Source organism: Saccostrea cucullata, unplaced genomic scaffold, assembly GCF_032062105.1.
Source record: "Saccostrea cucullata isolate Sc308-1 unplaced genomic scaffold, CSIRO_AGI_Scuc_v1 ctg27, whole genome shotgun sequence".
Taxonomy (NCBI): domain Eukaryota; kingdom Metazoa; phylum Mollusca; class Bivalvia; order Ostreida; family Ostreidae; genus Saccostrea; species Saccostrea cuccullata.
This window is the reverse complement of record NW_026920935.1, coordinates 559,355-583,100: the sequence shown is the minus strand read 5'-3', so window position 1 is coordinate 583,100 and position 23,746 is coordinate 559,355. Positions and strand designations below refer to the sequence as shown.

General features: G+C 31.9%; 2 protein-coding genes and 1 long non-coding RNA gene across 3 annotated transcripts; 2 read left to right on the top strand and 1 right to left on the bottom strand.

The window, feature by feature from the left end:
• The first annotated feature begins 961 nt into the window (after positions 1–961).
• LOC134258723 (angiopoietin-2-like) lies at positions 962–5,409 on the top strand. The gene is made up of 5 exons (XM_062741281.1): positions 962–2,261; positions 2,382–2,515; positions 3,431–3,527; positions 4,122–4,286; positions 5,121–5,409. The coding sequence occupies exons 1-5, from the start codon at positions 1,031–1,033 to the stop codon at positions 5,366–5,368; spliced, it is 1,875 nt and encodes a 624-aa protein (XP_062597265.1). The 5' UTR covers positions 962–1,030; the 3' UTR covers positions 5,369–5,409.
• Positions 5,410–15,740: 10,331 nt separating this feature from the next.
• Positions 15,741–16,668, bottom strand: LOC134258691 (violet-sensitive opsin-like). The gene has a single exon (XM_062741231.1). It carries the CDS (start codon positions 16,666–16,668, stop codon positions 15,748–15,750), a length of 921 nt encoding a protein of 306 aa, XP_062597215.1. The 3' UTR covers positions 15,741–15,747.
• Positions 16,669–21,078: 4,410 nt separating this feature from the next.
• Positions 21,079–23,560, top strand: LOC134258690 (uncharacterized). The gene is made up of 3 exons (XR_009990207.1): positions 21,079–21,385; positions 21,593–21,805; positions 23,446–23,560. It is a non-coding gene; the product is annotated as an uncharacterized LOC134258690 (long non-coding RNA).
• Positions 23,561–23,746: the final 186 nt, after the last annotated feature.

The window sequence follows — 23,746 nt, the reverse complement described above, 5'->3', positions numbered from 1 at the left end:
TTTAATGTCCGTTTTCGTGAATAATCAGTTTGAAGTTTCTATTTTAATTTTTACTGTTAATTTTTATGTCATTTCGAAATTTTGCTATCATGACTAACAGGGTTTAAAAAATCGGCAAGACTAGAACTTAATTACATTAATTTTGTATTTGAACAGGTACACCTCAGTACCCGTTCATTCTTTATGACCTGGTTACTTTTGCCACCACTTTCAGGATTCGTTTAAAAGAAAACTGGTCGATGGATTTCGAATAGATTTAAGAAGAATTGAGAGCTTTTGGGAAGATAAAAAATATATATATGGAATCAATTTTTAATCTTTGTATTACTGTCACGAAAGAGAAAATTGCTACATCTTCTTTCTGAGCTTACTGTTTATTTCATTTTTACACGCAGGCCTTTCCTTGTCATTTCACATAAGAGTGAAAATGGGAACACTGAATCAAATAACAATACATGTAATTTATTTCTATCAATTGCATGTAGTAAATATTTTTAATCCATGGCTAGTAGTTGTACATTGCAATAAGTATCAAAATATTTTAAACAATATTTGCTTCATAACAGCAAACAATTTCAAAATGTTTCAAAGTGGAACTATTTCATTAATACAACGCAGTGATGGTGGCCAAATAAAAAAATGGCCATATCATTGTCAAAGAGAGTAAAAAATATCATTTAAACATTTGAAAACTTACTTTTAATAATTAAATCAAAACTTGAGACATTGCTTTCCGTGAATCATATCGCGTTCCAAGAAGATGCTCTGTTAGCAAAGCCGCCTATATCTGATTTTATTTCAAAATCGGATGTGAAAAGAGGGTACTAGTAAACAGAAATTGTGTCAATGGATAGTTGTGTCAAAAAGAGTGTTAGTTATTTTTAAGAGTACTTACCAGCAAGTGTTGACTTTGGACATCTACTCCAAGATATAGTCACTAATAATAAATAGGCTGTAAAATCACACGAAAAACTATCAAAAGCGATCTTGTTTGGTTTAGAATAGAAAGAAACTGGTTGATTTTGGTACAATGTGTTCAAAAAGGACAGTTTTTACGGTTGTTTTCTGGACTTTGTCCTTACACCAAGTGTCCGGACAGTGGTTAGATGATCAAGAGGCTACTATACAACAGAAAGCCGAGAAACTAGCGACACAGTTCTTAAAATCAGAAATACAGCAAATAACTCGAAATATAGAGACAAAGATTATGCAGAAATTTGACGGAATCCAACGTGTTATGGAAGAGAAATTGACTTCAATGATTGAACAAGTTCAAAAGGAAAAGATGGAAAAAGAGAGTGATATCGTCAGAAATTTGAGCAAATCTATCTTAGAACAACAGGATATACTTAAAATGCTCAAAACCAAGTCTCCATCAGATGTGCAGGAACAGAATGATCGAAAACAGACAATTCGTGATATACATGGTTCTGTCAAAAACATCCAAGGAAAAGTGCAGAATGTCGACAAAATCGTGGAATCTCTGGGTAATCTTACCGTTGAACATAGGAAAGAAAAATCAGAATCAGTTAAGATGGCCGATCTCCTTAGGAATGTCAGTAGAAGCATTCAGGATATAAAAACAGGGCAGCAATACGTACGAGAAGAATTGGTGTCCATACAGACTAACCTCTCGTGTAAAAGAGAACCAAGTCCTACAGTGAAAAGGGACTCAATTGATAAACTAATGGAAGTCGTCAAAAATCTTCCTGGAAAACTAAACATTGGTAATGAGCCAATGAATCTCAATATTTCATCCAATATAGCTGACATGGGCTTTGGTCTTGAGAACATCAGTAGCCTCACAAGGTCACAAGAAATGTTCCAAAAAGAGATCCTTAAGACTGTCTCGATGCTTGGAATGCAAAACCACACAGACTCGATAGATAAGCTGATTGAGAAACTTTCCACATTTAATACAAGAATGGAGGATTTTCATCAAATCAGGGAATTTATTTCCAATTTAACCTTGTCATTTGAAAATGAAAAGTTGAAGACGGAAATGTTAGTTGTGAATTTTGAAAACATAAAAAGTCTTTTGTTAGATTTGAAGAATGGGCAGTTATCTTTGAGAGAGGATACATGTTCTTTTAGAGTAAATGATTCCTCCATAGCCTCATTGGATTATTTTGTGAGCAGATTAGAGAATCTAACTAGAGGTATTGAAGCAAGCGATATAGAAATTCTAAGTAAAGGTATTGAAGCCAGCGATAGAAACAATTCCAACAGCAAACAACATACCGTTATGGAACCCATGACGGGTAAACTTTTACATTCTTTTCAAATTTATACATGAGAGAAAAAGATACATTTTTACTTACATTTTAAAATTATTTTTCAAGTAATATGCATAAAATAAAATACGAAGCAAAATATTACAGGTGAAGATTGTTCTGATATACTAAAGAGGTTTCCGGACACTCAAAGCAAAAATGGTGTATACAATATCCCCACTTCACAGAAAGAGAGGAAGGCTGTATATTGTGACATGACAACGGATAATGGAGGATGGACGGTCTGTCTGTCTATCTGTCTGTCTCTCCTCTCTCTCTCTCTCTCTCTCTCTCTCTCTCTCTCTCTCTCTCTCTATCTCTCTCTCTCTCTCTCTCGTCTATTTTGTCTGGCTCTTCTAAAGAGAAATTTTAACTTTCATGATGTGCACAATAACAACTATTGAACTTGAAAAATGAGAAGGTAAAAAGTAATCGTGATATCGGTCCGTCCGTCTGTTTCGCTTTGCGGTACTCATCTCTTATCCGAAACTCCTAGTGCATAGTGCATGCATTTGTGCACCTGCAAGTTAACTTTTTGAAACATATTTCTGGTTACCCATAGCAAAACACTGACATTGCCATTTTCTCTATAATATCGAAGGGTACCTATCTCTTATCCGCAACTCCACCTATGCCAATGAATAAAATATAATAATACTTTTAAAAATTCTTTATAACATAATGCCATTGTGACCTCCTATTTTACTTTTTGATCTGACACTTATTTCGCGTTTCCAAGAGTAAGAAATGGATTTTGCTATTATAATCATATGCGAGGCTGGGGTATTACTATCAGTTTCAGTTCAGTGTGAAGTTTTGCATTACGTTACGATCTTTTTCGACAGATGCATCAAGCGTAAACAATTCTCGTGATTGGCAACTCATATTATCAACATTGACACAGAAATAGTCTGTTATACGAGCAACCAATCAGCGATTAGAAGAAATTCCAGACGTAAAGCTTGCGGTTAGGAGGCGTGTACTATTTACCTTGAGCGCAGCTGTCAAACTAGATCGTGACGTATCGTAAAACTTCACACTTAACTGCAATCTGTAATATTTATGAGCTCACTGCTCACAGAACAAAGTACCTCTAGTCCTTAAAGTTAACATACATGTAGAGGCTGAAAATGGCACATGTTATTTTCTTTCAACAGGTTATACAGCGACGAGTTAATGGATCCACCGACTTCTATCGTAACTGGAACGAATACAAGAACGGATTTGGAAAAGCGAGTCATGAATATTGGATTGGTAATTATTGATTGATTGATTGAATGTTGTTTTATGTCAAGTTCGAGAATTTTTCACGTATAAAGAAACGTCTCCATATACCGGAAAAGGCTTCAAATTTAGACCTTTACTCGGCACTCATCAGAGCCATCTCATGTTACCCTCTTTCTTCTGGCTTCCACTAGACCGGTAACTTCTAACTTCGGGTTTAAGGATGATTCTCTCTACAAATCAGAGCTTTATATAGCATCTAAACAGAGGTAAACAGGATAACAGACTTCTTTAGTTTGAGTCACATCAGTGTTTTGAAAAGGCCAATTGTATCATTCATTACGCATTACAAAGGGTTCATGCATTGCTCTGGATTGGTTTCCGTTCTTAGACCCACCCAAAACATTTGATTTTAACACCAGTAATTAGAACAAGGGAGCTTAAATATACTGAATTTGTGTGTTTGCATATTTGTATAGTTATATCTTGCCCTATTACTTTTGTGAAGCAATTTCTATTTGTATACAGTATTTTAAAATATACATTATATATACATCACAGAGTAGTATGATAATTTTTGTTTATTATCTATCAATTAATTTTGTTTTAATTAAATGTTTTTAGGAAATGAAATATTACACAATCTAACATCAAGAAAATCTCAAGAACTTCGAGTCGATATGCAGAGATTCAATGGAGACAAAGCATACGCAGTTTTCTCAACCTTTTCTGTTGGAGATGAGGCAAGCAAATATAAACTGACTGTTAATGGATACTCTGGGAATGCTGGTATGTATCCAGTATTCATTTTTATGCCCCCGTAAACGAAGTTTCAGGGGTATATAGTTTTTGTCGTGTCCGTCTGTCTCTCTGTCTGTCTGTCTTTCTGTTTGTCCGCAAAAACTTTAACCTTGCCTATAACTTTTGATTTAGTGGAGCTATGACTTTCATATTTTACGTGTGTATTCTTGTGACAAGACCTTTCTTTGGGTTCCACCAAATTTGACCTTTTGACCTTGGTTTGACCCACTTTTACACAAAAATTCCAAACTTTACTTTGGCCATATCTTTTGAACAGTAAATACCAGGACTTTTATATTTCATATATTTATTTTTTGTGACAAGACCTTTCATAAAGTATCAACAACTTTGACCTTTTCACCTTGACCTTAAAGATTTAAATACTTATAAAAAAACTATAACCTTGACCATAACTAGGGCTTTGACACTTCACATATTTAATCCTTGTGACAAGATTTTTCATTTGATATCAAATTCCGTGACCCATTTTTACAAAAAATCCAATCTTTTTTTTGCCCTAATTTTTAAACGGTAGAAATAGGAATTTCAAATATCAATTCTTTGTGGCAAGACCTTTCATTTGAAACCAACAATTTTGACCTTTTGACCTAGGACATATCCGTACTTACAAAAAAAACTTTAACCTTGGCCATAACTTTTGAAATAAATGTATAAATATTTTGAATTATATTTGATATACAGTATGCATACTGTTAACATCTTGTGTGAGAAAAAGATGTGTCTAAATTCGTAAAACTAAAAGAAAAACTTTTATAAAACAACTGATAGTTTATTAGTGTTTCTTTACATTACATTTTGCAGGAGACAGTATGACTTACAGCAGTGGCATGAAGTTTTCAACGAAAGACCAGGATAACGACAAGGACAGCGGCGACTGCGCCACCTACTGGAAATCAGCCTGGTGGTTTAAGGCGTGCTTCTATACCAATCCCAACGGACAATATACAAACAGGGAGACAACGGGGTGGAAGTATATAGTGTGGTACTTCTGGAAAAAATCCAACTTTGCTCTGAAGAACATAAGGTTGATGATTCGACCTAAGCAGTGACATTGGCTGTGCTAAATTTTAATTTAATATAACGTCGCCAATGCCTTAGCAAAACATTTTTTTAATCTCAAAATCAGCAAAATATTTTATCCATTTTTTAAAAAAAATTATTATTACTTTTTGTCATTTTGTTAGAGAATCAGATCTAGACAAACCGTTTTTGTCTGATTATGTTGATCAAGCTTTATTAAATATTTCATCAGTATTCTCTTAAGGTCAAGATCTAGTAAATGAAAGGTGCCTACAGATTTCTCAAATTTGAGAAATATATTCCTTTAATGATGCTTTATAAGTTTAACTTGGTCAAATAAGGTGTTTCAGGGCATCATTTGTAGGTAAACTAGATGAAAAATCACATTTTAAACTAGCAATTTCAATGAAAAGTTCAGAAAATGGGCCATGAATATGGGAGTTTTTTCCATATCAGACAAAGAAAATATATCTAGATAGCCTACAGTCTCACAGAAAACGGTAAGTTGTATGTTCTTGGCCTCTTCTATAGAATAATGTCAATTTTAATAAAGGTATCGGGACTACTTTTCATGTAATTTCAAGTTGAATTCCCTTAAAATACTTAATTTTCTACATAATTCTATTAGAGCCGTAAAGTACGGGAAAAAGAAAGTTGAAAGTGATTATGACGTCATAATGGATCTAGCATCAAAAAGTTAGTCTAAACACAGTTACTAGATCTTGACCTTAACGAGGCCCGATCTAGTTGATCTGCGCATACGTTTTAACGCAGCGTCGACTCAGGCACGTCACAGTACCCTGGACTGCCGTCACAATTGAATACAATAACGTCACAATTAAAATGACGTCAAATTGCGCTAAAATATTTCGCGGATCTTGCTCTATAGACTGCTTGTTGAAAGCTGGCTCATTCTGGCTTTTTATTACATTTAAATTAATAACAACTTTGAAATATAATTTATTTTGAGGTATCAATTTCTTGGAACAGATTCATTAATTTTATCTTGTTTTATTTCAATTTGTGAGTTAGAAAAAATTCCAACTGCAACCAAAAGTAAACGATTTTAGTCTTTCTCCTCGAACATTGAAGTGTTTATACTCACCATTTTTATTGAGCATAAAGGAAAATTATGCCATAATGTAAGAATGATTTAATTTTTAGAAACTTTTACCGTATTACAATCGTTTGTTGATGTTATGTAAAGTTGACCTATTGCAACTTATAAAAAACTAGCTATAGTTGGATAAAATAAGTCCTATTTTTGTGTTTTGATATGCCCCCTTTTCACTGCAATAAAGGCTATCTCCGATTTTCTTTTCATTTTTTAAAAGAGGGATGTGAATTGCATGATATATATGAAAATTAAAACATTTCATCATTTTTTTTAATTTGTCAATTCCGTTGTTTACTGAGGAGTTTTATTATGTAATTGTGTATAAAAACACGAAAAATGGTCCATATCTTGAAAGTGCCCCCATTTGACTACAATAAAGGCAATGTAACAAAATTTCATTCTAATTTTTCTTAGCATAATACATACAAATTTATTTCCAAGAATCAAAATTTTTTATCATTCCGTTTTCGTAATATCCAACTAGATTGGGCCTCGTTAATTACTTTGATATATTTGTCCTTGGCATAATGCCTACAATTGTCATGGGCAAATGATATCATCTTTTAAAAGGTGCAATTTAACATTTCGGAAATGCCCAATTTTTCTAATTTCAAAACACATATTGAATTTCTATATAAAAATGGAATATTGCATAGTTGACTACTGTATATAAAATGATTTGAAAATTAATTGATAAAATTCTTAAGGTCAACTTAAAATACAATCTTACATGTATATTACACTTTCAATAAAATAGTTTCGAGCAATATTTTATTTCATCGCTACCGGAAGAAAAGGATTTAATTTCTAATGATGCGGTTGACTTATGCTTTCCTTTGAAGGCATTTTTATTTAAAAAAAATAAAAATATAATACATGTATAAATGACAAAAAAAATGTTGAAAATATTGTCATAAAAAATGATTTTATCAGGGAAATGAAAATAAGAGACTTCAGTTAGCAAATCATGCTTTCGGTTTGCTGTATGTGAATGCCATTTTTTTCATATAAATAGCAGATAATATGAAATGGTAAATACAACCAATGATAAGATAAGATAAACAAGAAATATCAGATAACAAAAGATGGGGAATTTAACATCCCGGGACCCGTATCGAATTTAAAGTAATTCTTCCGAACAAGACTTTTTCTGTCCGATATTAACATATAAAACAACGTAAGATTTTAAACAGAAAATTTTCAATGTATATAAAATTATATCTTTAAAAAATATTCTTTCAATATAATCAGTTTAAAATGATTTAATTCAGCATTTCACAAAGCTCGCAGTCAGGAAAGAGAGAACGTATATTTTTAACAATTGAAAAAAAAACAAGCTATTTTTGACACCACTCTCTTTCTAAAAGACTTTTGTTACCTATATATCCAAGAAAGTTTTTCAAACAAGGTTATGGTCAGACGACAGGTTCCTCAAAAATGTACAATTTTTCTTAAGAATTTGTCATTGTAGTATAGGTACTTAATCAAGTTTCCTTACAAAAATTAGGGTACCTTACCAGACATATGGACAAGATACCAGAGGGGGATATTTCTTACACAAATCTCAACAGTTATTTTCTGAATGACTTTTATCGCAATTTTTGGTGTACTTTTAATCATAAAACATACTGAAAACAATGAAACAACCACAAAAATGATTATTATGAATTATTTTTATATAGTGCCACGAAAACGAAACATATACATGTATTTGAGAAACGTGTTGTTTGACCTTAAGTAAGGATCGAAGCAATACCTATAATAGGTCCTCCTCTTCAACATTCAATTTGGCTTTTATATTTACAAAAAAGACTTTCTAAAACTTCAACAGTCCCAAACAACATTAAATTGAAGTAAGTGCTTAGTTATTTGTTCCGTGTTATCAGTAACTCAAATTTTTAAATCATCAACTGTTAATGTTAACGTTTTCTGCTTTAATATGGTAGACTTTTATGGAATTTGCAGCAGCCGGATTTGTAGAACATTCTGATTCAATGTTCATTAGAGCTTCCTTCCTCCTGGCTCGCTCTTCCTCTTTTTCCATTTCTCGAATTTTTTCTTTGAGGTCGTCTCGTTCTCGCAGAAGACTTCGTTTTTCTTCCTCATATCCTTTGATCTCTGCCTTTTGTTCCTTCATTCTAAGTTTAAGAGATTTAACTTTGTCTTCGTGAGCATTTGTATGACTTTTCACCACTTCACGGTGTATTTGATCTAGTGACAATTTGCTCATTTTCTCTTCTGGGTCCATCGTCTTTCTTAATATTTCAAGGTCTTCAGTAAGAATTTGGAGATTTTCTTCTTCAAATTTTACATTGTCCGGAATACCTTTGATTAACTTTGTCAAGCCTGGATAGATCTGGTTGCCCTCGATAACTGAGGGAATTAAATTTTGCTGTTGCTTTTTATTTTCATTTGATTTCTCTCTCCTTTCTTTCTTCTTCAATGCCTCTTTCATCTTATTAACGAAAAATTCATTCGATCTCTTTTCTTTTAAAAGAGCATTCATCAAGCATTCAAATCCTCTAGGTTTGTGATGCAAAATCTCTAATAATGCACATCGATTTAAAGTTTTGACCTACAAGTACAAGAAGAAAAATGTTGAAAATATTAAAAATATATAATAATATAATATACCTGCATATTATGACTAAAATGTCAGTTTTATTCAAGAATGCACAAAAACTGGCCTGAAACTGGGCTTTTTCCTTTTTGGTAAGATACCAATGCGACTGTAACGACCTTAAAACGGTGTTTGAGAAAAGCACTTTTCCTTTTAAAACATCTTTGAATTCCTCGATAACACTCCACTCTAGTGGTTTCATCTTTGGATCCCGGGGTAGGTTTTTCTGTTTCGATATCAATCTATAAATAGAAAATACTAATCGGGGGGAAAGCAAGGATTTCCAATCACTGTGCTTACGTCAGAGGTCAATTTGGTCAATGAGCAATTAGGTTTGCTATTGAATTGTAAACCTAATTAATTCACATTTCTGAATAAATATGAACAACTGTTTTGATAAAGGATCTGCTAATTGATATTTAAATGTATATCAAGGTCATTGTTTTTTTGTTTGAGTTTACACTGGTTATATGACAGCAAATCTTGACAATGTGTGGATTGAATCAATATCATACCTATGACAAGCAAATATACCAGTACGAAAGCAAAGAAACATTAAGCTTAACCAATTCCTTTTTAAGAAAGATTTAATGCCTTACCGAACAAGGGTTCACAATGTTATTTTTTTTTCATTTTAAAATAGAGAACACTATACATGCGTGATACTGATATATTTATTTTGTTTAAGACATAATTATTTAGTGGGTAATATTCATATATTAAAAACATGCTTAAGTTACTGATTGACAATATCTATGTGGTTTTTGGAGACCAGGTCTTCCAACAATCTATTGGTATTTTCATGGATACCAATTGCACCCTGTTATAAGCAGACCTTTTTTTGTGTTCAACTTAACATTTAGATATATCGACAACGCATTGTCGATTAACAATGGTTATTTCTATTCTTATGTTGATACTATATATCCCGGTGACCTTGAAAATCCAAATTAAAGATACCATAGAGATTAATTAATACGTCTGTTTCATATTTAGATATTTTACTTGAAAATGAAGTTTAATCGAACAACCAAGCTAAATGTTAAACGTGATGACATCTAAGCAGGCATCGTCCATAAAACTAGAGGTCCTGGCAGAAATATAACTTTGGTTCAAAGAAAGACTCGACTCTCAAAAAAGGTTTTCAAAAAATCAGACTTGATGCCACTTGTTAATGATTATCTGCAAACTTCCCTTACTTACTTTCAATCGTCAACTCCCCTTTCTTATGCAGCAATATACATGTACCTTCATCACCTCCATACGGGATTCATATCTCTCAGTTGATTCGATACACAAGGGCATGCTCTACGTATGAATAATTTCTAAAACAAGGTAAGTTATTGACAGACATGTTTATAAAACTATATCAGCAGTCTTGTTTGAAGTCATCATTTCGTAATTACAATGACAATGTAAGCAAATGTAATTTATCATTAAGTCAAATGCGGACCGACGTTTTTCATACTACATGTAATTGTTAAAGCATAATTTGTGCTGAGTTGTCAACGGATGTTTCCGTTATTTCCCGATCATGACAAGGAGCACACGGCGGGTGTGACCGGTTGGCAGGCTATGCTCACTCCTCCAGGGCACCTGATCCCTCCTTTGATGTTTTGGAGGTCCGTGTTCGCTCTGCCCCAAATTTGAATTTGTATTGTTTGATGGACTTTTGAACTTAAATAGTGTTTGTTATCTCCATATAAATACCATTTTATTTTAATGCAGTAAGTATTTTGATAGCCCGATTACCCATCAACTAGCTAATTTCTTTCCGTAATCCTTTCAACGCTAGCACACCTTCACTCTAAAAAAAGTTTTACTATTAATTTTCAAAATAAGTATTTGCATTTAGAAAAACAATAAACATTAAGTAATACAATTAGTCAGAATAGTAAGTAAAAGGCAATCCTGCTTAGTAACTGCAATAATAAATAGTAAATACCAATAAAACAATTACTTGTCAATTCTTTTACTATTTATTATTATAATTACTGAAATAAGTATTAAAATAAGTATTAAGACTACTTATTTATATACTCAATTTATTACTCATTTCTAGTGATCAAATTTATATTTTTATTTTATAATTTTCTTAAATTAAGTAATTGGAATACTTATACAAGTTTGAACCATTTACTTATTTCATATACATGTGGGATTGAAACAAGTAATTCATTTACTCATAAAAGTATAAACCATTTACTTATTTCATGTACATGGGATTGAAACAAGTAACTACTCATGTTTAGTAAATCCTTATTACTTCATTAAGAGATAATATGCTTTCTTTTTACTAGGTTTTATGAATTATTACTAAGTAATTGTAAATCTGAAATTAATAATTTAATTATTAAAATCAAGAATATTATTACTTCAAGAGAATGCCAAGTAAATGAAATATTTATCATATTTACTAAAATCGACATTATTTCTTTGTAACTGTTTTATTATATTAAGCAATAAAACATTTAATTCCAATATCAAACGCCTTCTAAATAGAATAAGTTGTATATTTTTAAAGACCATTTTAAAAATGGTTGATAGTTTCAAGTACTTAATACAACATTTTAGTTAGTAGAACTTTTTTTTGACATGAAGAAATATTTAGAAGAAATATAACTCCTCCTCACAGACAATTAATATGGAAGCCATTAAGAATTCAGTCCTGATAGTAATTAGACTACCATTTTTAAGTAATTATTTGTATTGCAACTGCTCTGAATTCTCCTTGATTCAGTAAATAAATTATTGTTTTAAGTAAATCAATTGAATACAATTTAAACAAGATGTGCTTGTGAAATACTGACCCCCCCCCATATGGCAACACAGCAAAGGTTTAACTTTTCTTATATACAAATTCAATATATTGGTATTTCTTGATCTCTCAAAGGTCAAGGTCAAATGGTCAATGTTATTGGTATCTAATGAAAGGTCCTGCCATAAAAGATTCATATCTGAAATAAGAAAGCACTATCCCCAACCCTTCAGAAGTTATGGTGAAGTTTACTAACTTTGAAATGTAGATCAAACTCCAAGGTCAAGGACAAAGGGTAAGATTTGATGGTACCCAAAGAAAGGTCTTGTCACAAGGATGAAATATGTAAAGTATGAATGCACTAAATCCAACCTTTGTAAAGTTAAAGTCAAGGTCTGCTTTTTAAAAGTGGGTCAAACTCCAAGGTTAATGTCAAAGGATCAAAGTTCTTGGTATCTAATGAATGGTCTTCTCACAGGAATTATATCTACTAGTATATAAGTATGAAAGCCCTATCCCTTATCGTTCAAAAGTAATGGCCAAGGTTAACAGTTTTTTTCACAAGGATTGAAATCTCCAAGGTCAAGGGCAAATGGCCTAAACGCCAAAGCCCCAAGAAACTCCCTGCATAAGATCATCAACTGCATTATAATTGCTCAATTTATTTTATGCATAAAATCATAAAGCTGCACATACTTAACATTACGGCAGGAAATATATGTATAAAGCACTTGACGTTTTCGGGACATGCATCCTAATATTCCTTACGACAAAAGAATAAAGTTGATGCATGTACCGGTAAACACGGTATATATTAATTTATTTTTAATTACAAGCTTATTTGCATAATTTATCATTGCAGAATTCCTCAGAAACTTAAAATTAGACAATGCTTAAGTAATTGACATGTATAAGTAACTCTTTTAATTATATTTAGTAAGTGTTAATTACTTATCTAAACAAAATTCAGTAAAGAGGAAATACAAAGTAAATCAATTCTTTAAAATACAAAAATCAAGTAAAACATTTCAATCTAGTAATTTACATATGTTTCAGTAATTGATTTAAATTTTTAAGTAAAGGCTTAGTAATTATCTATTACTTATCTTTGTTATTTCAAGTAAAAAATGACTACTAAGTAAAACTTTTTTAAGAGTGTTATCTTATCCTCCTTCAATGAGTAAAAAGTCTGTAAAACAGTTTGTCGTGTGTTGCCACCTTTGTGACATTTAATAATTTGTTTGAAATTCTAAAAAGTATTATTAACAATGACATATAATTTTTAGCAGACACAAAATATCAAGATGAGAAATAAACCAATTTTGTAAAGGGAGATAATCCAAATTTACAGTAATTACCACTTAGAGTTAACAGAAAAATCATGAAAATGGGTCTGAAAACAATAAAAAACGATGGAAAAAATCGCCATCTGCATGGTAAAAGCTGAAACTAAAATGAAAAAACCCGAACGGGTTTAAACTTGGCAAGTACAAAAGACTGCCTCAAACTTGTACTTAGGACTTGCCTAAAGTAATGTAAAAATTCACAATATTTTAGTAATCAACTAATACCGAAACAAACCAATTGGCAGAGATTCTTCCAACGAATTTCCTTCACAGAAAAAGGATAAATCTGGAATGCATTAACATTCATTCCAAGACATCAAATAAAAAACGATGGAAAAAATCGTCATCTGCATGGTAAAAGCTGAAACTAAAATGAAAAAACCCGAACGGGTTTAAACTTGGCAAGTACAAAAGACTGCCTCAAACTTGTACTTAGGATTTGCCTAAAGTACTGTAAAAATTCACAATATTGTAGTAATCAACTTACAACAAAACAAACAAACTAGCAAACATTTTTGCAACGAATTTCCTTCACAGAAAAAGGATAAATCTGGAATACATTCCTAGATATCCTAGATTAAATAATCTTTTTAATCCTACTTTAAAGATTATTTAAACAGATATCAATATAAACAATAAAATGTTTTTCTTTCTTTCCGCTTACGCGGGTTATGTATTTTTTCTGCAACAGCTGCTTCCGTTAATTCCAGTAATAACAAGCAAAGAAAGCATTTTACTGTTTAAATAATACTCCGTTTACAATGTACCTGTTCAATACAATAAGTTCTCGGTTGGTGTGATCGGTTATCAGGGGATGTTTTCTTCATCCAGGTACCTGATCTCAACTCTGAAATTTCCAAGGAGTATGTGTTTTATATCCTGTTCATAGATTTGTATTTTTTGTAGATTATTTAGAGCAGTCACTGTCATTTAAAGTCACATTTTTCATTTATTCAATTACGATAAGTATATTGTGTATTTTAAAGAGATATCTATAATTTTTTATTTCATGTTATTTCTAATGTTAATAAATAAATCTATTTTCAAAATGTTTTGACAAAACCTGTAGCAAAATTTTTTTTTTTTAAAACAAACAAACAAAAGTTGTTTCCACAAAATATTAGTTATAGGTCTCTGTCAAAGTCATATCACTTTTGATTGTAAATTATATAAACCTCTCACAACTACAAAAAATATAAGCAGGCAAATTTAAAGATATTCTTGTATTACACTGTGCTTGTATCTTTTCGTAGATTTTGTCAGATTTCTAGGTCTACATACACTAAGCTTCTATAGTTCTGAGGCAAAAGCGGTAAAGTTTATGGTTTTTACACACGCATTCATCCAAAAGGGATCGAGGCATATTTACTTGTAAATGAAAACTTTTCCAATGAAGTAATTTTGAGAATGAAAAGGGATTATATATAGTATAATGTAATAATTTCAAGACTTCAACAAAATTAATTCAACAAAATTAAAGTTTAAGATATATTCTCATTTTTCACCAACTTGCCTCTTAAACAATTAATGGATTTTTTTTTTTTTTTTTTTTAAAGTTTTTTCCACGAACATGGTTTTTCAACAATATTAAAATGACACTCTTGCTTATTTCATAATGCAAAAATAACGCCTGTTAAAATACAAGTTTTATTCAATAGCTAGATAAATTATATTTACTTATTGTGTATAAAAAATATTAGAAAAATTAATGAAATAAGAATGATTTCAAGGTCATTAATGCGGCTTTTCGTGTGTTAACTTTGCCACCTACTACTAAATAGTACTGTGTGGTGTCTACAGTGTAAGGAATCATTTCCTTTAAGCGATAATGACAGTTCCACAGAGATCAACTCCTTCATAAATCTTTAAGAAGATTTTACAGTCAGGTAGCATTAGCTCTGTATTATTTTACCCAAGATCTCACGGTGAATAATCGCACATATGTGCATTCTAAAAAGGCGAAAGTTTACGATCCTTATGTTCAGGTATCTGGTCAAAAGTGCAGGAAACAAAAAATGTTTATATTTAGTTAACAATTAAAATTTCAATATTCCAAACATATTTAACTGATTCACAACTCTTCTATCTTTTACGAAAATTCGAATCGAACATATTTTATATCACTTTAGGTCTTTTTTTCAGAATCAGTCTGCAAATCAAGTTTCAGGAATAGCATTGAAACATGCCTCAACCTTGAACAGAATGTGTCATGATACAATTATTTTATATGATAATTTAGATATATTGATATTGAGGTCCGATCATTGTTAGGCACTTCAGCAACATTGATGTATTTTGTTACCTCTTTTCCCTTCATTAAAATTTTAATGCTATATGAACATAGTTAAATCTTAATTTATAAATTTTCGAAATTGGTATTCGGTATACTGTATGCATTCGAATTTAAGAGTCAAACAAACATGTACAATTTCCTTTATATACATGTACATTCATTAATATATTTTATTAGTAGTACAAATTCTCTCTCTCTCTCTCTCTCTCTCTCTCTCTCTCTCTCTCTCTCTCTCTCTCTCTCCGTGTGTGTGTGTGTGTGTGTGTGGAACATTTCAACTACCGCAGTGATGTAACTTTGGACTCAATACTAACATTTTACACATTGCATCTCTGAAATGTCTATTCCTCATTACAAATAAGAGCGGACTTGTCACAGAATTCAGTATAATGATGGCGTATAAAATCTGAAGAATGAAGACGGTGGTCAGTGTATTTTGTGGCAGAACTAAGGCCGCAATCCAATATGGAAACCAGCATAAGGACGAAATGACTGCAAGAAGAACTACAGTGGTCACGGCCGTATGCTCGCATCCACGTGTCCTAGAATGCTCTTTTCTAATCCGCTTGATAAGCCGTCTGATCTTCCTTGAGTGACGATTGGCGACATGCAGAACATAGAGATGAATTCCAAGGTTAACGACAAGAATCACCATCATTGTTATCCGTACAAAGTATCGATATTCCCAGGGAAAACTCCCCCAGACGCATTTGTTGTATTCGGACCAACTATTCCACCCCCAGGCTGGAAGAAGATTAACTCCAAATCCAAAAATATAAGACATCAAGACATATAAAACCACATATCGCTTGCGTATTTTGGAATGTTTCCAAGGCCATACGATGCACATGTATCTATCTAATGCTAATCCTAACTGAAGGAATACAGAACATCCAATTCCACCGTGTAGAATCACATAGTTCAGAAGGCAGAAGTACCGACTATTTAACACAAAGGAGTAACCTATAGAGTACATCAGGTAAAAAGGCATTCCAATTAGAAGGATCATATTTACGGAAGACAGCGCGAAAATAAGATGATCGTGAATAGAATGCAAACACTCGTATCGACAAAAAGTTCCCACAACTAACGAGTTCATTATTATAGAAGTCAGGAATATCAGTCCGTACATTATAAGCACTGGTGTAATCCATGCTTCTGTACTCAGTTCGGTGGATATGCTGGAATTGTTCATAGTTCTTATTTTTTTCTAAATCAGGATGAAATCCGAGCTCACTGTATCTGTGATATTCGTCAGTCTCTTGGAGACCTGTCGTATTTATAACATTTCGATGTTAATTAATTGACACGTTAAGAAGCATTTACAAGGTATACGTCAGACTGGACTAGTCGTGACTACCGTATTCAATATCAGTAAAATGTCCAATACGAGGAATGGTCTGTAACCATTAACATTGACACAACAGAGGCTGGTAAATGACCACAGCATTATCTTGTCCAGCGATCTTAATTAGCTAGCGTGTAGTGCTTTGGTGGAGAAGTGATTAATTTGATATCGGGACACTCATGTCGTAAGGTATTCTACCTGGGAAGCCTCGTGATAGTTTCAGGCATTGTTTCGTTTGTTGCCATTTTATAATGAAGATAACGTTTTGATTATTCTTTTATTGTGTAAATCCCCAAATTAATAAGAATTACCTATCATAAATATGTAATGCAATCGTATCACATCATATGAAGAATTATTGATCCGAAAAAGCTACAGGAGTGGGAAATTAAACCGCGGGACAAAGACATACATATAGATGAAAATCATCTTAAAACAAAGCAAATACAAAAAAAAACTAACAGAAAAAGAATGAAAAATTTAAAGAAAAACAATGTGATGGCAAGATGGACAAATTAATTTTTACTTTATTTGCTGAAACATTACAATATAATTTGATTTATATTTTAACAGATGATGGAATCAATTCTGGAAAAATTAAAAGCACGTGTAGGCATAGGACCCTCTTTCCTAATTTTATTCAGTCAGGAAAATGTCATGAAGCATGAAAAGTAAAGATTTATTTAAGAAATAAGGTATCATTTTTAAACATCTATCGGGCTATAAATACGGGTTGGTCACGAGATTAAATTCGGGCTTTATGATGAATTTAATCTCGTACTAACCCGTATTTATAGCCCGATAGATGTTTGAAAATGATACCTTATTACTTTTATTTACATTTGTGACTTATTCATACTTTATATTTGCCTGGTTGTGACTTTTAAGATGTGAAATGCATTATTTTTCAAACCCAACTGCAAGTATGTAATCCACTGAATGCGCGTCGACCTTTTATGACGTCACTGAGAAATTACGTCAAACGTTTATCCATACGCACATCTATGACCTCTTGACCCCGAACCTGTATTTATACAGTTATAGATACGCAAATGCTTTCAGTAGTGTTATATATAGGAAAGCATTTGCAAATGTAAATATTTTTTGATGCAGTCTGACAATGAAATTTAAGTTAATTGAAGTTTTCGTAAAGGAAAACTACTGTAAAGTACTGGGATTTGCCCTTTTTACAGCTGACTCCCCTGTCCTGTTATTAGGAGGACACAGCCTAAATAAGATAGAGTTCATGATTTTGAAACCAAATATCAGAAAGTACATAAATATCGATTTAATATTTGTTAAGATAATATTTCTTAATTTACAATTCAAAAGCTGTTGCACGTCAAAAAATTCAAAAGAAACCATAACAATTTATATTTGTAAAGTATACATCAGCAGATGGTATCCGTTGATATAGCCACTGCGATAAAAGTGCAAATAATATTAATGAAATCTAATTATTTAAAGTTATATTTCAAATTATAGGTTAGGTTAATTGACATGTATATAAAAACTACAAAATGTTATTCCTGTATTATGATTTTATTTTGACTTACCTCATTATTCTTACCCACACTCTCTCAAAGCAGTCTGGACATATCATTACAACAACAGCTGTCTGTACGTTCATTCGCTAATTAGTCTTTTCTTACATTAAGTACTTCCCTGAACATATTTTCCTCCATGGTTGGGCTCTTCCTTTCAATTTCAAGGATGATGCCCATTTTTTTTCCAAAGAAAGTAATAAATGATAATGTTATTACAGTACATGTATACTGATATCTCTGTCTTATTCTTATTACTGTAACTGTTTATTTTTCCTCAAACTTCTTACGGTACATATCAAGCATAGTAGACAATTTATTTTTATTCAGAAGAAGAAATATTTTGTTGTGGCTTTAACTTGACATTTAGATATTTTAATTTTTTTGTTTTTTTTTGTTTTTTGAATTAACTATAATTACATTCTGTCATATTTCGACCCGATGAACTCGAAATACATGTATAATTCACTACAAAGTCTGTCACATTTATTTCATAATTAGATCTGAAACAGACTAGAGTAGATATAACTGCAACATAACAACCTAACATAACCTATGACAGTAGTTTAACCCTAACCCTAACCCAATTCCCCTTTAGTAGTAATTTTTCATCAACACCAATTCAGTTCTCAAGACCACGTTTTGAGTACGATCGATTTTCTTAACTAAGGCAATAAACTAAGAAATAAACTGATGTTAAAAGAATTTAACAAACCACGTTTGAAGTCAGATTTTCCATGATATTTATGATTCCATTTTTTATTTATAAAATTTTTGACAAAAATTTAATGTACCTACCTGATACATAGGGCTCATGGCCGATGTGATTTTCTGCAAGGGAGATGTCCTTCTTCTAAACAATAAATCCCACATTTGTTGTTTTTTAAAGCCAAGTTTTGTCATCCAAAAGATCCGTTTTGTTTACTGTATTTATGAAATCGATTCACTTTTTCTATAAAATCGAAAAGCATCTTATAACAGTTTCTTAAAAGAAGCAAGCTTTTGACAAGTCGATGAAACAAGAATAAAAAATGACTCTTTTTTTATTTCACATCTCTTTGTTCGATACAATGACCCGATCAACTAGTACAATCTCTCATTAAATCAAATAATGATTGTTTTTTTTTTACTATTAATTGTTAGGCCATTATTTAGATATTGGATTGTCCGCATTTTTCTGTTGCCTGTTCAGAACAAGAAACTCACGACGGATGTGACAAGTCTGCTTCCTTTTGCATGGTACCTGATCCCAACTCTGATGTTTTAGAGGTCTTGTTGACACTGTATAACAGTATATTCTAGAAGTAGTGTAAGTCAGTTTTGGATGCTGAAAAACCCCAAAGGACCCGTTAAGGTCAAGATCTAGTAAATGACTTTGGACTAATTTTTGGTTCCAGATCCGTTATGACGTCAATTTCAGCTTTCTTTTTCCCGTACTTTACGATTTTAGCAGAATTATGTAGAAAAGGGGTATTTTCATGGCATTCAATTTGAAATCATATGAAATGTAATCCCAATACTTACATTAAATTTGAAATTTTTTTAAATACGAGGCCATGGACATTCAAATAACTGTTTTCTGAAAGACTGTAGGCAATTTGGATACATTTCCTTTGTCGAATATGAAAAAAACCTCCCATATTCATGATTGGTTTTCTTAATTTTTCATTGAAAATGACAGTTAAAAATATGGTTTTACATCTTGTTCACCTACAGATCATGCCCCAAAACACCTTTTTTGACCAAGCTAAAGTTGTAAAGCATCATTAAAGAAATTTATATCTCAAATTTGTTAAATCTTTAGGCATCTTTTATTTACTAGATCTTGACCTTAGGAAGATTTGAAATAACAATATTTTACCAAAATCAATAACATAAATTTTTTTTCGACTTTTTGACACTTTTTACAACCACTTCCACACGAAAATAAAGGTCCAGGCTTCATAACATCACTGACAGCTGCTTTTTACATAAAAATATTTACATTTCCAATGTCTTTGTCCGAGATAAAATTACCAATTGTAAATGTAATTTATTTCCTCATGAATGTTTTGGCGCGGTTCCAAAAAAAACCACGTGCAGGGCGGGACAACACCTAGAGAGAAGCAGGCTTGGAGCTTTGGCGGAATCAAAGCATGTAAATATAAGGAATAAAAATTTTTCGAAATGAAGTGATCAATGGATTGGCTTGTGTGATAATTTGCATAAACGCCTTCGGCGTTTACACACAAGCCAATCCATTGATCACTTCATGAATTCGAAAAATAAGACAGTTATTCCTTAAATAAAACTCATAATTATACTTACCCTGTCAGTTGTAGAATTATTTTGATAAAATCATTATGAAACACACAGGTACTCTGAAGTTACTAAAAATGCTTGAGTTTCTGATTACAATAAATATTGACCCTCACTTCGATGCTTTTGGTATGAAAACTAATCACGGGATTTTGACTATTTAGACAGTTGTGTCGGTTCCCAGATCGACCCCAGAAAATCATTTTCAATCGAAAATTCAACCTTGCTGTTCATCAGATAAAAAAGTAATTCTAAATTTATTGAAATATGTTATCTAAATGGCTTCTGATCTTAAGGAAACCCTGTTTTCCAGTCAATAGACTTTTTTTTTACATGAAGTGATTCCTCTGACAGGGTTTCGAACAGAACACGAACAAATATTTTTTCGGTATCTTTATTAATGAATATAACTTAAAATTGAAAATGTAAGCAAACATATATATGTATATTACGAGTATATGATTTAATTATGTTCCTAAAGTTTCTGCATTGTCTAATTCAAACCAGCTGTTTAATTTAGCATCTTCCCTTACATTCACAACCAGGATATTCAAAGTCGAAAACATTTATCAAAAGTTCAGATTCCAATGATAATTAAAATTCAAAAAATCTGATACAGAGGGACAGTCATGACTCATTAACATACGTGGATTTTCTAGTTCTTATAAAAGACCTACGTTTCAGTGTCCCTGCAGGAAAAGAAAAAAAAAGCATCAAGAGCGGTAGGTCACAATACCTAGTCTTTGGTGGAAATGTATATTAACTTTTCTGTTTTATTTTATAGTAATTACAATGCATATCAGTGATAATTTTTGCTTTTTTCATACTTTTCATTTCATATAAAAAAATAATCTTAAAACCTTAAACGTATGAGGTTTAATATTATCAGAATAATGATTCGAGATGAAAATCATTCTTTTTTCTTTTAGATGAATTCGAAACTGATTTTTGTTCTGATTCTGACATTGGTCACGTGATGCCTTCTGGACGAGGCTTACGGAGGGTGGCGGAGACGTATAAGAATAAGAGTTAGGGGGCGAAGAATCTGTAAAGTGGCATGTCCTCTAGTATGTAAGAAGACCTGTTCAACATGTTCCCCAGTGTGTAGCCCGGTCTGCTCGAAAATATGTGGAAGGAAGAGAGTAAGAGTTTATATAATCTATTATTGAATTATGATCGGAATCATAAACAAAATTCATATATCACATGTCTTTAAATTGATTGATTGATTGTATGTTGTTTAACGTCCCTCTCAAGAATTTTTCACTCATATGGAGACGGCACCACTTGCCGATGGAGAGCTGCAAATTTTATCCTATAGTCAGTATTCAGGGCCATTGAGCACGGAGGGATTTTTTTCGTGCCAGCACCCACTGCGACACGGGACTTCGGTTCATATGACCGGTCTCCACGTCCCACCGTGGAGTTCGAACCCGTTTTTAAACTGTAAACTTCAAAGAATTCAAGGCTGAAGTTCACCCATTTGCCCCAAGAATAAATATTCAACGCGTTTTTAACTTGCAGATAAGGATGCTTATAAGTGCCAATTGCAAATAGCTTCTGCTCAAATTACAATTTTTTAATAAACAAAACAAAAAGTAATAATAACGAAAGATACACAAATGCAATTATATAATTTATCATTGAGTCAAATGCTGACTGACGTTTTAATATAATTATAAGTCCATGATTTACACACTTTTATGTTGAATTGAAACTGAATTGACGACGGTTTTTTCGTTATTTCCCGATCATGACAAGGCGGGATAGACCCATAGACAGGGTTGCTCACTCCCCTATGGCACCTGATCCCACTGATGCTTCGGAGCTTTCTGTTTGCTCTACTCCTATTTTGTATTGTTGGATGGACTTTTGGGCTGGAATACTGTTCAATATTTCCATATGTTTCATTTTATTATTTTTTTTTTTTTTGACAAAGAACAAAGAAGTGCGCTCATATTAATTTTCTTCTCCGAAAATACTCAAATATACACGTTTTCCATAAAATGCAAGAACATTGCAATTTCATAAAGTCTTTTTACCAATACCTGAACATTTAGGAGGAATATTTTAATAGGAAATGTAAGCACAAAGTCCCTTATTTGTTTTGATGATTAAAATTAAAGAAAAGGTGTAATTTTATAAATTGGTATATCAACAGAGCCAGTTTGGGCATAAAGTGAACTTAGATTTTTACAGCCATTTATCGGCTGGTGGGGAAAAATTCTCGAGAGGGACGTTAAACAACAAAGATATAATTCTATCATTAAAACAGTTTTTAACAGGATCTGTATTATTGAAGTAAAAGCTCATACTACAGTAGATATACCATGTTCACGGTTTTTTTTTTATGAAGAGATGATATCTTTAATTTATTTAGTTTACGACCTAGTACACAAACTTTTATATTTACTCTTTCTGTGGACAAGTATATTTCATACACTAAATGATGGAGTAATGTTGATAACCACCGCTAGTTTGTTCCCCATGTACGTTAATTAACTGCCTTACATATTCGTTTTTGAAATATTATGTAGTTCATTTATTCGAAGAAAAAAAGAAAAATTAAAATAAATCTTTCTGAATGCAAAACTTTCTTGCTAACGCGAAATAGGTCTAGAAATATTTTATTTTTAGGGTTGAACATCGTCTGTTATTTTGATATGACTTACTTACAACAGCTCAACTACTTCTGATGTACTTGATGTTTTTTAATTTCAGCATTACAAAAGTAATAATTTATTCTTTAATTTGTTGTAAAGTATATTTCTTTTTTTTTCAGGAAACAGAGTCCTATCAGAAGAGGATCTTTTTGGTTCAAGATTCCCCTGATGTCTAATTGTTAAGATTTTACACAAAGAAGGAATTTTAATGATTCCCAATAAATCTCCATATTGTTTGAGAATAAAGTCATTGAAGGAGATAAAGGGTAATTTGTTTTAATGTCTTTAAGTATTATAACTACATCCTCAATTAAAATGGACATCGTATTTTTTTTTTCAAAATTAATTATGATCACTCATCTATAAAGTCACTTTGCTAAAAATCTTGTTCTACGCATAATTAAGGACTCTGATATTTAT

What these genes read in the sequence shown, in the direction of transcription:
- LOC134258723 (XM_062741281.1), top strand. Translation starts at nt 1,031, where the DNA reads ATGTGTTCAAAAAGGACAGTTTTTACGGTTGTTTTCTGGACTTTGTCC. An exon ending in CGTTATGGAACCCATGACGG is followed by an intron (nt 2,262 to 2,381) that starts GTAAACTTTTAC and finishes AAAATATTACAG; the next exon opens with GTGAAGATTGTTCTGATATA. An exon ending in TGGATACTCTGGGAATGCTG is followed by an intron (nt 4,287 to 5,120) that starts GTATGTATCCAG and finishes TACATTTTGCAG; the next exon opens with GAGACAGTATGACTTACAGC.
- LOC134258691 (XM_062741231.1), bottom strand. Translation starts at nt 16,668, where the DNA reads ATGAACAATTCCAGCATATCCACCGAACTGAGTACAGAAGCATGGATT.